Source organism: Scyliorhinus torazame, chromosome 16 (genome assembly GCF_047496885.1).
Source record: "Scyliorhinus torazame isolate Kashiwa2021f chromosome 16, sScyTor2.1, whole genome shotgun sequence".
In the NCBI taxonomy this organism is placed as follows: domain Eukaryota; kingdom Metazoa; phylum Chordata; class Chondrichthyes; order Carcharhiniformes; family Scyliorhinidae; genus Scyliorhinus; species Scyliorhinus torazame.
The window spans coordinates 37,283,616-37,300,329 of NC_092722.1; the positions used below are offsets into that span (position 1 = coordinate 37,283,616).

The 16,714-nt window shown below is 54.8% G+C and overlaps 1 protein-coding gene across 3 annotated transcripts in view; it reads left to right on the forward strand.

Moving 5' to 3' along the window:
• The window catches only part of ano11 (anoctamin 11), a 130,898-nt gene extending 115,862 nt beyond the window's left edge, over positions 1-15,036 (forward strand). For 2 of the 3 annotated variants that reach the window (XM_072478284.1, XM_072478285.1), the window contains exons 19-23: positions 25-230; positions 7,724-7,866; positions 11,464-11,554; positions 12,228-12,387; positions 14,067-15,036. In XM_072478284.1, coding sequence (XP_072334385.1) covers positions 25-230; positions 7,724-7,866; positions 11,464-11,554; positions 12,228-12,387; positions 14,067-14,182 — 716 coding nt within the window. In that variant the 3' untranslated portion in view covers positions 14,183-15,036. The remainder of the gene's footprint in view (positions 1-24; positions 231-7,723; positions 7,867-11,463; positions 11,555-12,227; positions 12,388-14,066) is intronic. The other variant, XM_072478286.1, reaches the window with a different exon arrangement.
• The last annotated feature ends 1,678 nt before the right edge of the window (positions 15,037-16,714 follow it).

Genomic DNA, 16,714 nt, shown 5'->3' on the forward strand with positions numbered 1-16,714 from the left:
TCTCCCTGTTCTTCCTCTTATTAGTCCTGCAGTTTGGTTTTATCACTATCTTTGTGGCTGCCTTTCCACTGGCTCCCCTTTTTGCTTTGCTCAACAACTGGGTGGAGATTCGTCTGGATGCTCAGAAGTTTGTGTGTGAATATCGGCGACCAGTGGCAGAACGTGCTCAGAACATCGGGGTCTGGTTTAACATCCTCGAAGGATTAGCCCAGCTCTCCGTCATTGTTAATGTGAGTAATCAGTCAGTCTGTATTGGTTAACCCAGAGCTTCCAACTCTCGCGCTTTCTCCACCAACTTTCTCCCCCTCTTTCCTGCAGGAGTGATTGTTGCTCGGGGGGGAAATCCTACAGACACCTACAGTTCTCCGAAACCTCACCCTAGGGCAGTGTTTTTCAAACTTCTTTTCTGGGGACCCATTTTTACCAACCGGCCAACCTTTGCAACCCATGCCGGCCGACCTTCGCGAGCCAAGCCGGCCGACCTTCGCGAGCCACGCCAGCCGACCTTCGCGAGCCAAGCCGGCTGACCTTCGCGAGCCACGCCAGCCGACCTTCGCGAGCCAAGCCGGCCGACCTTCGCGAGCCACGCCGGCCGACCTTCGGGACCCACGCCGGCCGACCTTCGGAACCCACGCTGGCCGACCTTCGCGAGCCACGCCGGCCGACCTTCGCGAGCCACGCAGGCCGACCTTCGGGACCCACGCCGGCCGACCTTCGGAACCCACGCTGGCCGACCTTCGCGAGCCACGCCGGCCGACCTTCGCGAGCCACGCTGGCCGACCTTCGGGACCCACGCCGGCCGACCTTCGGGACCCACGCCGGCCGACCTTCGGGACCCACGCCGGCCGACCTTCGCGAGCCACGCCGGCCGACCTTCGGGACCCACGCTGGCCGACCTTCGCGAGCCACGCCGGCCGACCTTCGCGAGCCACGCCGGCCGACCTTCGGAACCCACGCCGGCCGACCTTCGGAACCCACGCTGGCCGACCTTCGCGAGCCACGCCGGCCGACCTTCGCGAGCCACGCCGGCCGACCTTCGCGAGCCACGCCGGCCGACCTTCGCGAGCCACGCCGGCCGACCTTCGCGAGCCACGCCGGCCGACCTTCGCGAGCCACGCAGGCCGACCTTCGGGAGCCACGCCGGCCGACCTTCGGGACCCACGCCGGCCGACCATCGTGAGCCACGCCGGCCGACCTTCGGGACCCACGCCGGCCGACCTTCGCGAGCCACGCCGGCCAACCTTCGGGACCCACGCCGGCCGACCTTCGGGACCCACGCTGGCCGACCTTCGGGACCCACGCCGGCCGACCTTCGCGAGCCACGCCGGCCAACCTTCGGGACCCACGCCGGCCGACCTTCGGGACCCACGCCGGCCGACCTTCGGGACCCACGCTGGCCGACCTTCGGGACCCACGCTGGCCGACCTTCGGGACCCACGCCGGCCGACCTTCGGGACCCACGCTGGCCGACCTTCGGGACCCACGCCGGCCGACCTTCGGGACCCACGCCGGCCGACCTTTGCGAGCCACGCAGGCCGACCTTCGGGACCCAGGCCGGCCGACCTTCGGGACCCACGCCGGCCGACCTTCGGGACCCATGCCGGCCGACCTTCGCGAGCCACGCCGGCCGACCTTCGCGAGCCACGCCGGCCGACCTTCGCGACCCACGCCGGCCGACCTTCGGGACCCACGCCGGCCGACCTTCGGGACCCACGCCGGCCGACCTTCGGGACCCACGCCGGCCGACCTTCGGGACCCACGCCGGCCGACCTTCGGGACCCACGCCGGCCGACCTTCGGGACCCACGCCGGCCGACCTTCGGGACCCACGCCGGCCGACCTTCGCGAGCCACGCCGGCCGACCTTCGGGACCCACGCTGGCCGACCTTCGCGAGCCACGCCGGCCGACCTTCGCGAGCCACGCAGGCCGACCTTCGGGACCCACGCCGGCCGACCTTCGGGACCCACGCCGGCCGACCTTCGGGACCCACGCCGGCCGACCTTCGCGACCCACGCCGGCCGACCTTCGCGAGCCACGCCGGCCGACCTTCGGGACCCACTCCGGCCGACCTTCGCAAGCCACGCCGGCCGACCTTCGGGACCCACGCCGGCCGACCTTCGGGACCCACGCCGGCCGACCTTCGGGACCCACGCCGGCCGACCTTCGGGACCCACGCCGGCCGACCTTCGGGACCCACGCCGGCCGACCTTCGGGACCCACGCCGGCCGACCTTCGGGACCCACGCCGGCCGACCTTCGGGACCCACGCCGGCCGACCTTCGGGACCCACGCCGGCCGACCTTCGCGACCCACGCCGGCCGACCTTCGCGAGCCACGCCGGCCGACCTTCGGGACCCACGCAGGCCGACCTTCGGGACCCACGCCGGCCGACCTTCGGGACCCACGCCGGCCGACCTTCGGGACCCACGCCGGCCGACCTTCGCGACCCACGCCGGCCGACCTTCGCGAGCCACGCCGGCCGACCTTCGCGAGCCACGCCGGCCGACCTTCGGGACCCACGCCGGCCGACCTTCGGGACCCACGCCGGCCGACCTTCGGGACCCACGCCGGCCGACCTTCGCGAGCCACGCCGGCCGACCTTCGGGACACACGCCGGCCGACCTTCGGGACCCACGCCGGCCGACCTTCGGGACCCACGCCGGCCGACCTTCGGGACCCACGCCGGCCGACCTTCGGGACCCACGCCGGCCGACCTTCGCGACCCACGCCGGCCGACCTTCGCGAGCCACGCCGGCCGACCTTCGGGACCCACTCCGGCCGACCTTCGCAAGCCATGCCGGCCGACCTTCGGGACCCACGCCGGCCGACCTTCGGGACCCACGCCGGCCGACCTTCGGGACCCACGCCGGCCGACCTTCGGGACCCACGCCGGCCGACCTTCGGGACCCACGCCGGCCGACCTTCGGGACCCACGCCGGCCGACCTTCGCGACCCACGCCGGCCGACCTTCGCGAGCCACGCCGGCCGACCTTCGGGACCCACGCCGGCCGACCTTCGGGACCCACTCCGGCCGACCTTCGCGAGCCACGCCGGCCGACCTTCGCGAGCCACGCCGGCCGACCTTCGGGACCCACTCCGGCCGACCTTCGGGACCCACTCCGGCCGACCTTCGGGACCCACGCCGGCCGACCTTCGGGACCCACGCCGGCCGACCTTCGCGACCCACGCCGGCCGACCTTCGCGAGCCACGCCGGCCGACCTTCGGGACCCACGCCGGCCGACCTTCGGGACCCACGCCGGCCGACCTTCGGGACCCACGCCGGCCGACCTTCGCGACCCACGCCGGCCGACCATCGCGAGCCACGCCGGCCGACCTTCGCGAGCCACGCCGGCCGGCCATCGCGAGCCACGCCGGCCGACCTTCGGGACCCACGCCGGCCGACCTTCGGGACCCACCATTTTCTCTTACCTTTAACGCGAGAGGTGAGCCTGCTTGTTCCTCACGATCTCATTCCAATCAACGTTAGGTGGAGGGCATGACCTTCTCTCTGCTTCCCTTCAGGCAGGAAGATTACATTGAATTTTTAAAAACATTTTCTCCTGCGTCTCCGATTACACAAATTTGCACGCAACTGTCGCAGAAGGCAGCTTTTAACAATGCCAGCTGCGAGCGGCCTTCAAAATGACAGCCGCGACCATATAAAAAAATGCGGGCGGCTCCGCGACCCTCTCGACACCCGCCCGTGATCCACCCGCAGGTCGCGACCCCGACTTTGAAAATGCCTGCCCTCGTGGACAGTTTCTATGAACTTAGACAGTGAGTTTGGCGGGGGATTTTGCTGTGGACACACCCATCCTGTTTCTCCCACACCGTGCAGAGGTCTTTTCCAAATGGAGTTAAAAAGGAAGAAAAGACTTGCATTACTGTAGGGTTTTTCATGACCTGGGTGCCCGCAGATTTCACCTGTGACATCCAGCACCACAAAAAGAGGGACTAATCTCTCAGCCAGAAAACTAGCCTGGCATCTCGCCATCCCTAAGTTCTTCACAATCAATTCAATTATTTTTAATGTAGTTACTGTTGTAATATCGGTAAAGCAGTAGCCAAACTGGATGTTTTTTTAAAAACAATATATTTATTAAAGTTTTTTAACAAAACAAAACAATTTTTCCCCTTACAAACAATAACCCCCTCCCGTAACAAAATAACACAAAATCGCCCTGAGCAAGATATATATATGGTAAGATGATATATTTACATAGCTTTATACACTGGCTCTCGCCCGTTCGTGCCAGTTTCCCCCACCCTCCATGTTATCCCCCGCTCGTCCGTCCCCTCAAACAATCTCTCGTTCCCCCCCCCCTCCCAGGGTTGCTGCTGCTGCTGACCGACCTTCCTCTAACGCTCCGTGAGATAGTCTAGGAACGGTTGCCACCGCCTGTAGAACCCCTGCGCAGACCCCCTTAAGGCAAACTTAATCCTTTCCAACTTTATGAACCCAGCCATGTTGTTTGTCCAGGCCTCCACGCTAGGGGACTTCGCCTCCTTCCACATTAGCAAGATCCTTCGCCGGGCTACCAGGGACGCAAAGGCCAGAATGCCGGCCTCTTTCGCCTCCTGCACTCCCGGCTCGTCCACTACTCCAAATATTGCTAGCCCCCAGCTTGGCTTGACCCGGACTTTCACCACCTGAGATATTGCTCCCGCCACTCCTCTCCAGAATCCCCCCAGTGCCGGGCATGACCAAAACATATGGACATGGTTCGCCGGACTCCCTGAACACCTTCCACATCTGTCCTCTACCCCAAAGAACCTACTCAACCTCGCCCCCGTCAAGTGCGCTCTGTGAACCACCATAAATTGTATCAGGCAGAGCCTGGCACATGAGGAGGAGGAATTGACCCTACCCAGGGCATCAGCCCACAAACCTTCCTCGATCTCCTCCCCCAGCTCCTCCTCCCATTTACCCTTAAACTCTTCTGCTAGCGCTTCCCCCTCTTCTTTCATCTCTTGGTGTATTGCCGAAACCCTGCCCTCCCCGACCCATACACCCAAGATCACCCTGTCTTGAATTTCCTGTGTCGGGAGCAGCGGGTATTCCCTGACCTGTCGCCTCACAAAAGCCCTCACCTGCATATATCTGAATGCATTTCCCGGGGGTAGGTCAAATTTCTCCTCCAGTGCCCCTAGACTCGCAAACGTCCCGTCGATGAACAGGTCCCCCATTCTTCTAATCCCCTCCCGGTGCCAGCCCTGGAACAAACCGGTGGTTACCCCTGATCGGGGACCACACCGAGGCTCCCACTGCACCCCTATGCCGTCTCCACTGGCCCCAGATTCTTAACGTTGCCGCCACCACCGGGCTCGTGGTGTACTTTGATGGCGAGAGCGGCAACGATGCCGTCATCAGCGCCCCAAGCTCGTTCCTTTGCAGGACGCCATCTCCATCCTCTTCCATGCCGCCCCCTCTCCCTCCATAACCCACTTACGGATCATCGCCAGGTTTGCTGCCCAGTAGTAGCTCCCTAGGTTTGGCAGCGCCAGCCCTCCTCGGTCCCTACTGCGCTCCAGGAACCCTCTCCTTACCCTCGGGGTTTTGTTCGCCCACACAAACCCCATTATACTCCTACCTACCCTCTTGAAAAAGCCTTTGGTGATCACGATGGGGAGGCACTGGAACACAAACAAAAACCTCGGAAGGACCACCATTTTTACCGACTGCACTCTACCCGCCAACGAGAGCGGCAACATGTCCTATCTTTTAAAGTCCACCTCCATTTGGTCTACCAACCTCGTCAGATTCAGTTTGTGTAGGGCCCCCCAGCTCCTGGCTATCTGGATCCGTAGATACCGAAAACTCCCCTCCGCCCTCCTCAGCGGTAGGTCCCCTATCCCTCTTTCGTGGTCCCCTGCCTGTAGTACAAAAAGCTCGCTCTTCCCTACATTGAGCTTATAGCCCGAGAACTCCCCAAACTCCCTCAAAGTCTGCATGACCTCCACCATCCCCTCCATTGGGTCCGCCACGTACAGCAGCAGGTTGTCCGCGTATAGCGACACCCGATGCTCTTCTCCCCCACGGACCACCCCCCTCCATTTATTAGACTCCCTCAGTGATATGGCCAAGGGTTCGATCGCCAATGCAAACAACAGGGGGGACAGGGGGCACCCCTGCCTCGTTCCTCGGTTCAGCCAAAAGTACTCCGACCTCCGCCGGTTCGTCACCACACTTGCCACCGGGGCGCTGTAAAGGAGCTTAACCCAGCTAATAAACCCTACCCCGAACCCAAACCTACGCAACACCTCCCAGAGGTACTCCCACTCAACTTGGTCAAAGGCCTTTTCCGCGTCCATGGCTGCCACTATCTCCGCCTCTCCCTCCTCCGATGGCACCATTATCACGTTTAAGAGCCGCCGCACATTCGTATTTAATTGCCTGCCCTTTACAAATCCCGTCTGGTCCTCATGTATCACCCCCGGGACACAGCCCTCAATCCTCGTGGCCAGCACTTATGCCAATAGCTTAGCGTCCACATTAAGGAGCGAAATCGGCCTGTACGATCCACATTGCTGTGGGTCCTTGTCTCGCTTCAGAATCAAGGAAATTGTCGCCTCCGACATTGTCGGGGGCAGGGACCCCTCCTCTCTTGCCTCGTTAAAGGTCCTCATTAGTAGCGTGGCCAACAGGTCCGCATACTTTCTATAGAACTCCACCGGGAACCCGTCCGGCCCCGGGGGCCAAACTGGATGTTCTAAGCTCCGACAAACATCAATGTCATAATCGGATAATCAGTTTTAGTGATGTTGGTGGAGGAATAAATATAGGCCAGGATACCGAGGAGAATTCTCCTGCTCCTCTTCAAAATCGTGCTGTGGATTATTTTCCGACTATCCGAAAAGGCAGACCAGGGTCTCAGTTTAACATGTCACCCAAAAGCGCTCTCTCAATACTGCACGGGAGTGTCAGCCTAGTGCTTGCGCTTGAAGTAAGGCCTTGAAGTAAGGCCTTGAGTGGGACTTGAACCCACAACCTTCTGACTCGGAGAGGGTGCCACGAATGGAGCAATGACTGGATAGTATTTGGGAACAGGAACTGTCGGTAATTTCTGCCTCCTCCCCAACCTTGGACCATCAAGGTCAAACGTAACACTACAGCAGCTGCCCTGGGCGAGGTCAGCTTATGAAGCACAGGCCAGATATCAACGCTGGGATCTTCTTGGCTGTATAACTCACTGCCGCAGCAGGTAAGCCATGAAGAGCACAATAAGTGAAGCTAGGACCCAGCAACCTTAACTTAGGCTTTGTAGTGCGGTCTTAAATTTGTTTGCAACAAATTTATTTCCAATTTTGCTTAAAAATAAGAGAAAATTCCCTCCATCAAAGCCCTGGCAAACCTAGTGAGGTGAGGAATATTCAAGTTACTGTCTGAGTGACCACATTAGCAATTTGTTGAGTATTACTGCTGGCGACTTATTAATATTTATACACTAATTCCAGTAATGTTAGAAACTGCTTATTGGAATTAGTCACAGTATGCATATTAATGTCAGAGATCACCATGTTGATAAGCGGATCGCAAAGCTGGCCAATTTAAGGTGAATTTTTTGAGATATTTTGAAAAATCTGTCTTCTGCTGTCTGTCTACTCTGCATACCTGGCTTGTGTATGCGCTTGTATATGTCTGTTGCACTGCCTGTTACAGCATGCGCCGATTTACTCTTTTGCCATTTATTCCTGTCTGAGCTCTCTTCCTTTTCCCCTCCAGGCTTTTCTGATTGCATTCACGTCAGAATTCCTGCCCCGCCTGCTCTATCAGTACGAACACAACATGAACCTGGACGGATATGTGAACTTTACATTAGCGTACGCTCCCCACAGCTATGTGCAAAGCAACCACACCATGTGCAGGTGAGACTAACTTGAGATACCCAAATGTTATTGATGGGACAGAAAGTGCAGGTGGATTTTTTCCCCCCAAAATCCTGCAATGTGTAAGCTTTGGCAGTTTCCATGTCTTGGAGGTTAGGGGCTGGATTGCCCTTAAGCCACCCTAGGATGGTCAGGATGAGACTTCTGCCTATTGCCCCGGCCCTGTCGAGATGCCAGGCTAGTTTTCTGCATTAGAGGTTAGTCCCTCTTTCTGAGGTGCAGGGTGCCGAAGGGGAAATCTGCGGGCATTCAGGAAGTGTCTGCAATGTGTAAGAGGGGAAGCCAGGGCTGCACAGATGCTGGCTGCCTGCGAACTTGGGCAGTGCCACCAAGGCAGACCTCCAAGGCAAGGTTACAGAAAGAAAATGGTATACTCGACCATGTCAAACACCGCAGTGCGGGCAAGGAGAGTTAAGATAACCCCGTTCTACTCTTGAAAATACCTTTTGGTGACTTTGGCCTGGTCTTGGTGCAATGGGCAGGGCGGAAACAGGGCAGTGGTGGGCATAAAATTGGTAAAGGAATTCCCGGCGCCGAGGACCTGGGTTCGAATCCCGGCCCCGGGTCACTATCCGTGTGGAGTTTGCACATTCTCCCCGTGTCAGCGTGGGTCTCACCCCCACATCCCAAAGATGTGCAGGGTAGGTGGCGCACGCTAAATTGTCGCTTAATTGGAAAAAAAATGAATTGGGCACTTTAAATTCATGTAAAAAGTAAAAAAGTTTGGTAAATAAAGAGCAAGACAAGAACAGGAAACAGTGCCAAATCCATCTCGACCAACATGTCATCCAGTCAGTGACTGGAAACGCAATGAGCTGCAATTCTCCCGAGGGCTTCAGGTAAAGGGGAGGAGCATGCTGCAAATCTTCCCCTCTCTGCCTACCCTGACTCTCGTCTGAGCATTATTAATCCAAAGTCTAGTGATCGGTTTAAGAGGTTCAGGTTTACAAGACGTGAAAAGCAGCACCTCAAGTTGAATAGACAGATGAAAGCTAATAGAGTACTAGATGTTGATTATAAGTCAAATGTGATCATGGATAATAATGGGTCCCATTAGGGCCACTCAGCTCCTGACCCCAATACAGCCTTTGTCTACAGTAAGAAGTCTTACAACACCAGGTTAAAGTCCAACAGGTTTGTTTCAAATCACTAGCTTTTGGAGCACTGCTCCTTCCTCAGGTGAATGAAGAGGTTGGTTCCAGAAACATATATATAGACAGAGTCAAAGATGAAAGACGATACTTTGAATGCAAGTCTTTGCAGGTAATTAAGTCTACAGGTCCAGACGGAGCAACTGGAGACGGGATAATCACAGGTTAAAGAGGTGTGAATTGTCTGAAGCCAGGACAGTTGGTAGGATTTTGCAAGCACAGGCCAGATAGTGGGGGATGAATGTAATGCGACATGAATCCATGATCCTGGTTGAGACCGTACTCATGTGTGCGGAACTTGGCTATAAGTTTCTGCTCGGCGATTCTGCATTGTCGCACGTCCTGAAGGCCGCCTTGGAGAACGTTTACCCGAAGATCAGAGGCTGAATGCCCTTGACTGCTGAAGTGTTCCCCGACTGGAAGGGAATATTCCTGCCTGGCGATTGTCGCGCGATATCCGTTCGTTCGTTGTCGCAGCATCTGCATGGTCTCACCAATGTACCACGCTTCGGGACATCCTTTCTTGCCACCTCTTCATTAAGGAGCAGTGCTCTGAAAGCTAGTGATTCGAAACAAATCTGTTGGACTTTAACCTGGTGTTGTAAGACTTCTTACTGTGCTCATCCCAGTCCAACGCCGTCATCTCCACATCATGGCAGCCTTTGTCTAAACATGGACAAAAGAGCTGAACCCAACAGTTGAGTGATTGCCCTTGTCATCAATGCAGCATTTCACCAGGTATGGCATCAAGGAGCCCTAGCAAAACTGAAGTCAATGGGAATCGGGGGGAAATCTCTCCACTGGTTGGAGTCCTACCTAGCACAAAAGAAGATGGTTTTTGTTCTTCAAGATCAATCATCTCAGTCCTGGGGCATCGCTGCAGGAGTTCCTCATGGTAGTATCCTAGACCCAACCATCTTCAGCTGCTTCATCAATTACGTTCCTTCCATGAAAAAGCCAGAGGTGGGGATGTTGCGGTTTCAATTCCGGCCTCGGGTGACTGTCTGTGCGGAGTCTGCACGTTCTCCCCATGACTGAGTGGGTTTCCTCCGGGTGCTCCAGTTTCCTCCCACAGTCCAAAGATGTGCAGGTTAGGTGGGTTGGCTACCCTAAATTGCACCTCAGTGTCCAAAAGGTTAGTTGGGGTTACTGGGTTACAGGGATAGGATTGGGGTGTGGGCCTAGGTAAGGTGCTCTTTCCAAGAGCACTGTAGAGATTTTATGATTCTAAGTCAAGAATGTGATGGCATATTCCCCATTTGCCTGGATGAATGGGACTCCAACAAGACTCAAGAAGCTTGGCACCATCCAGGACAAAGCAGCCCACTTGATTGGCAGCCCTTCAACATTCACTCCCTCCACTACAGATGTCCAGTGGCAACAGTGTGTACCATCTCCAAGACGCACTGCAGAAACTCACAAAGGCTTTTTAACAGCACCTACCACCCTACCACCACAATCCCTACCACCTAGAAGGACCTAGGCAGCAGATATATGGGAACACCACCCCCTGGAAGATCCCTTCCAAGTTACTCATCATCCTGACTTGGAAATATTTTGGCGTTCCTTCACTGTTACTGGATCAAAATCCTGGAGGCCCCTCCCTGACAGCACTGTGGGTGTACCTATACTGCAGGGACTGCAGCGGATCAAGAAGGCAGCTCACCACCACCTTCTCAACAGCAACTATGGATGGGCAATGAAAGTTGGCCGAACCAGCAACGCCTGCATCCCATGATCGTATTAAACAAAATTGAAGCACGGTGTGTGCCGTTATGGACGACATGATGTAGGATGGCAGATGGAGGAGGTAGCGAGGTAACGAGAGGTAATGAGAGAGCAGCAGTGATTCATTAGGATGTTGCCTAGGACAAGAAAATGCAGATCTGATAAGAAGAACCTTTTCATTAGAGCAGTGGAGATTAAAGATGATCTGACAGGGATGTTTAACATTTTGAAGGGATGGAATAGAATAGATACAAGCCAATGTTACCATTGATTGAAGTATCTGGAACATTGGAACATAGACATAAGATTTAATGTTTTAGGCGGTCAGAGGGCAGGAGGGATATTGCTACACAGCAGCTGTTCCCACTGGCGGGATCTTCCGGTCCTACTGACAGCGTTCCACCCTGCCGTGAATCCCCAGCGGCGGAGGGTACTAACAACGGGAAACCCGGTTGACAGAGGCGAAACTGGAAGATCCGTCTCTGCCACCGCCGCACACACAGGGTGGGTGGAGAATCCCACCCTATGTTCATATCCAAGAATAGGTTAGGTGGGTGGTCGAAGGAAATGGAGGCTGAGAACCAAGGGGCATTTGGAACAGTGGGACTAAGACTATATCCAATAAGAAAAACGGACAGCTTGGGTCAAACAGTCTGTTTCTGTGCTGTAACTTCTAATTGTTTCTATCTGATGACAGGTACAAAGCATTCCGTGACCCAGATGGAAATCTCACACTGTTCTACTGGAAGCTGCTGGCTGTGCGACTCGGATTTATCATCGCCTTTGAGGTAAAGCAGGGGCTAGAAGCAGTAATTTGGGTAAAAGACGCATTCATTTGCGTTCAGCAGCTGCAGGCTTGTACCCTTGCCCACTGGACCTGCTGGGTCTCCTTAGGTACGTCGCATCATGACAGACCACTGCACCTCAGTTATCATTCTCCAATACGAAGTCTTACAACACCAGGTTAAAGTCCAACAGGTTTGTTTTGATGTCACTAGCTTTCGGAGCGCTGCTCCTTCGTCAGGTGAATGAGGAAGGAGCAGCGCTCCGAAAGCTAGTGACATCGAAACAAACCTGTTGGACTTTAACCTGGTGTTGTAAGACTTCGTACTGTGCTCACCCCAGTCCAACGCCGGCATCTCCACATCATGGCTATCATTCTCCAAATCATTGGGTTGAAAGTATTAAAAAAGCAAATTCTTTGTAGAACCCAGAGTGCTCCTAGCAAACCTGAAATGTATCCCTGATTGTTAATTGAAAGAAGTCCATTGGGTATGGCTGACATGCTGCTGCCCCTTCCTCGTTGACATTCCTCAGCTGCCCTTCCCTTGAAGATCCTCCACTGTGTACTTTCCCTCAGATAGTACTTTCTGGTCTCCCCTAAGCCTACTGGACCCGATTGCTTCTGGTGCAGGTTGGGTGTAGTCTGCGCCATTGAGTCACTATGTTTTCGTTTCGCAGCACGTGGTGTTTTTCATCCTTCGTGTTATTGACTGGATGGTACCGGATATTCCAGAATCCCTCGAGGTGAAAATGAAACGAGAATATTACCTGGCAAAGCAGGCATTAGCAGATAACCAGGATGTTTACCTGTCGGTGAGTCAGCATGCAGCTTCTCCAGGTTAGTAAGGGTAGAGCGGTGTGTCAGCTAGAGGCAGCAAACTATCAGATAAGGGTGGTTGCGCGGTTGGGCCGGGCTGCCTGCCGTGGCTGTAGGGGGGGGGGGGGGGGGGGGGGCAGGGACCCTCCATAGTGCGTGTGGGCTGGGGTGGGGGGGGGGGTGGGGGGGGGGGGGATTGTTTTGGGGGCCTGATCTCTCGCGACAATGGGGAGTTCCGGCGAGCGGAGCTTCCCAGTGTACAAAACGGGGCAATGTGCGGCTCCGGGCGCATGTTCCCCATTCAGGCCCCTTATTCATCACCAGTCACGTTGCACTGCAAGTGCCGGGAAACACTTGGCTAAACGCGCTCGCTAGGGACTTTATTCCCTTTTGGGAGAATCGCACCCGAAGTGTCATTTTGGCTGTTTTTTGACGGCTCTTTGGGTGAGAGCCACACCGCTATTCAGCCACACAGTCATTTTTGGAGGTCTCGGGAGTTTCTCCCCGGTCAAGCCCACACTTAAAAATGTTTTCAACATCAGGGAGCTGAACCTGCTGACGAGACGGGCTCCTCAGAGATCAGGCCACCAGTTTGGAAGGATGCCCCCATCTCTAAGGGAGCTTGCGAGTGCTCCACACCCCCTCCCATGGGCATGACACCCCCCCGCACACATGGACATTACCCCACACCCCCCAAGTGAGAACACCCTGCCAAGGGGCCGTTGAGGGTCTCCCCTTTTCAGGAATATCCACCTCCTTTTCAGGACCTCACCCATCACCCCCCAACCTTTTGAGGCCCCTTCATACCTGCTCTTCACTCTCTCTCTCTCTCTCTCTCCCCCCCCCCCCCCCCCCCCCCCAACCCTTCATACCCCACTCTCATCCGCCCTTTCATGGGCATGGCCCCCCTCAGTCCCAGACCCTTAGCAGGGCCAACCAGGTACCTGGGCACCCTGGCACTGCCACCCAGGCACCCTGTCAGTGTTCCCGCCTGCCTAGCAGTGTCACCTGAGCACCTTGGCAGTGCCAGGGTGGCGGTACCAAGGTGCCAGCCTGGCAATACCAAGGTGCCTGGGTGCTTTAGGGAGAGCCAGGGTACCACCTTCCCCTGTCCCCAACCATCCGTGTCTCCAATGGCCTGGCTGATCCCTCGGGTGTCGTTATGCCTGGTCCATGTTTGTGTGGGCCAGTACTAAACAGCGCCTGGTCCAGGCCTTGCTGGGGAGGCCGTTAGTTCCTGGGCGCCGGGAGAATCCGGCGCAGACATATTTATACAAACCTATTGGCCCAGTGAGGACAAGATCCAGATGGTGATGTCTCGTGAGGTTCGGATTAATCTCGTGAGATGTCTCAAGCGTCTCAAATCTTGCAAGAGGTCTCTCGCGAGATTCAACGGCCTCGTCATGCCACCTAGTCAGGCACAACGAGGACGGTAAAACATGCCCGTGGAGTTAAATGGTATGAAATTCAGTAAAGGACTTAATTTTGACACAGTGAGAAGACAGGAGCGAGGAAGAGTATGAGGAGGACATTTTCCAGCTTGAGGAACAATAAAGAAAAATTTGAATAGGCAATGACCACATTAACGTGGATAGAACAGATAAACCAGGGCGCCGGATGACAGATTGTCCTCCACTCCTGGCAGATTTTACTGTTCTTTTCATGTTCTTGTTCTAATTTCAATGATTATCTCTCCACAGGAAGTGGTATATCCCACAGCGTTGTGAGCCAGCAATTGGCAGCTTTGACCCATCCTGGGGAAAGGAGCCCACTGGCTGAATCGCCTGTTAAACAGCCAGCTAACGTGTCCCCATAGCGGTAGGGCGTGGGGAGTGAAGGCGAAGGATGATGATATTGATCCATTTGGACAAGTCAATGCTTTTGGCTTGGTGTCTGCTGCAGACGTGGCATGTTGTATCCTAACCAGCTGACTGTGCATGGCTGTGCAGCGTCTCCATTTTAATAACGGATAAAGGGGTCAGGCTTGACCACCCCCCCCCCCCCCCCCAACCCCACCTTCAGGCTGTCCTTTTGTGTTATCCTCGATGAGTGAGCAACACCACCCACGGCCAATGATATCTCCAACAGTATTGTCTCAAATATGGGACTTTTTTTGCCAGTACATCCTGGAACCTTTGATTTCTGAGCAGAAATGCCCGAGTCATCGAATCCCAAGAAGAACGGAGATGCTCAGAGACCCAACCCACGTCAGCAATTGAAGTTAGGTGAGGATCCAGGCTGGGTCTCGGGAGCTGGTCAGCCACAGTGATGACACAGACCTCCATTCCAACACCAAAAAGACTTCAATTCAAAATACTCTCCATCCCACTCTCCAATACCCTCCTTTAACAGCCCTGCTCCAGAGCAGACAGATGCAGACATTAAAGGCTTCAACATGTTCTTGGACCGTGTACAAATGCAAGCAAAAGAACTGCCGACTTCTTGAACTGTGCTGGAAGCTTTTGTGTGCAGCAGTGAGCCATGTTTGAGCCTTACTGGGCTGGTATCTACAAGTCGAGCAAGAAAAAAAGCACAGCTCTGCCCGTCTTGGGAACTTGACAACAGGAAGAAGACCAAACTATCCCTGTATATATATCGCTGCTACTTTGCCTTATTACTGTGCACCAATCACAGAAGTGAAGTGTTGTTCAATAAAGAACCCAAACAGTGCTGCATGATTTGTTTAATCTGATCCTGGTTCTCGCTGCATTTTTTTTTTGGTACGGTATCTTCATGATGATGTGTCATCTAAAACACGCCTATAAAACTTGTTGTCTGGCTCCCACACCTCTACCCTCCAGCTATTGCAATCTTTCTTGTCTCTCTTTCAATTTTATCAAACCTGCTACAATCAATACTCATCTGAACTTTCCTCTCGTGTTACAGCTGTGCCGTAAATCTTACGTTTGGCGCGCACATCTTTTCCCTTTGCGGTGTTGAGAAACACGGCCTCATCTTTTATTTTATTCTTTCACGGGATGTGGCCGTCGCTGGCTAGGCCAGTATTTATTGCCCGTCCCCAATCGCTTAGCTGTCTCCTTAAACTGCTGCAGTCCATGTGGTGTAGGTACACCCACAGTGCTGTTTGGGCGGGAGCGCCAGGAATTTGACCTTGCCCCTGTGAAGAAACGGCGTTGCGTTTCCCAGTCAGGATGGGGTGTGTGGCTTGGAGGGGAATCTGCAGGTGGCGGTGTTCCCATACATCTTTGATTCTAACTCAAAGTTAAAATTATTTATACATCTACATATACGTGCACTTGAACATATGTACCAAGAACAATTTGTATTTACGTATTTATTTTTCAAATAAATTTAGAGTACGCAATTCATCTTTTCCAATTAAGGGGCAATTTAGCGTGGCCAATCCACCTACCCTGCACATCTTTGTGTTGTGGGGGCGAAACCCACGCAAACACAGGGAGAATGTGCAAACTCCACACGGACAGTGACCCAGAGCTGGGATCGAACCTGGGACCTCGGCGCTGTGAGGCAGCAGAGCTAACCCACTGCGCCACCGTGCTGCCCCAAACAATTTGTATTTATATCGTGCTTTAATGTAATAAAACACCCCAGAATACTGCATGGGAATGTCCCAAAGCAAAATATGACACCGAGTCACATAGGGCGACATTAGCTGGTGGTCAAAAGCTTATTTAATGGAGTAGGTTTTAAGGAGTGTCTTAAAAGAGGGGTGAGAGAGGAGGTGGGATTGAAAGAGCGAAGTGAGAGTGAGAGAATTCAGGGCCAAATCAGCTGAAGGCCACCAACGGTGGAGCAATTAAAAATATCTCATGGCCCAACATCAAATTTTATTTGACAGTTGCTCCTGTGGAGAGCCTTGTGACATGTTACTATGTGACTGGTGCTATATAGGTGCAAGTTGTTCTAGGAGCGTGCGTCTTTCACGTAGCGCCTCGTCAGATGCACAGGATATCCCAAAACATTTCACAATCAATTGCTTTTGAAATCCAGTCATTATTGCTATTTTAGCCAAGTGCGCCAATCAATTTGCAAACTGTAGGGCCTCCTAAATAACAAGTAAAATGAAGACCTGTTCATCTGTTTTGGTGGTGCAGGCTGAAGCAGGAATGTTGACCTGGACACCAGGAGAACTTTCTGGACCTGTTTGCATAGTGTTGGGTGATCTTTTACGCTCACCAGAACCACTGGCAGATCGGGCAATGGTTTTGTATCCTACCTAAAAGGCGGAACCTCTGAAAATGCAGCCCTCCCTCAGTACGGCACTGGAGTGTTAAGCTAACCTTTGCATGCAAGTGTTGGAGGTGCAACATGAGCTGGTAATCCTCTGCCTCAGCGATGTGAGAGCTACCAATTCAACTCAACTGTC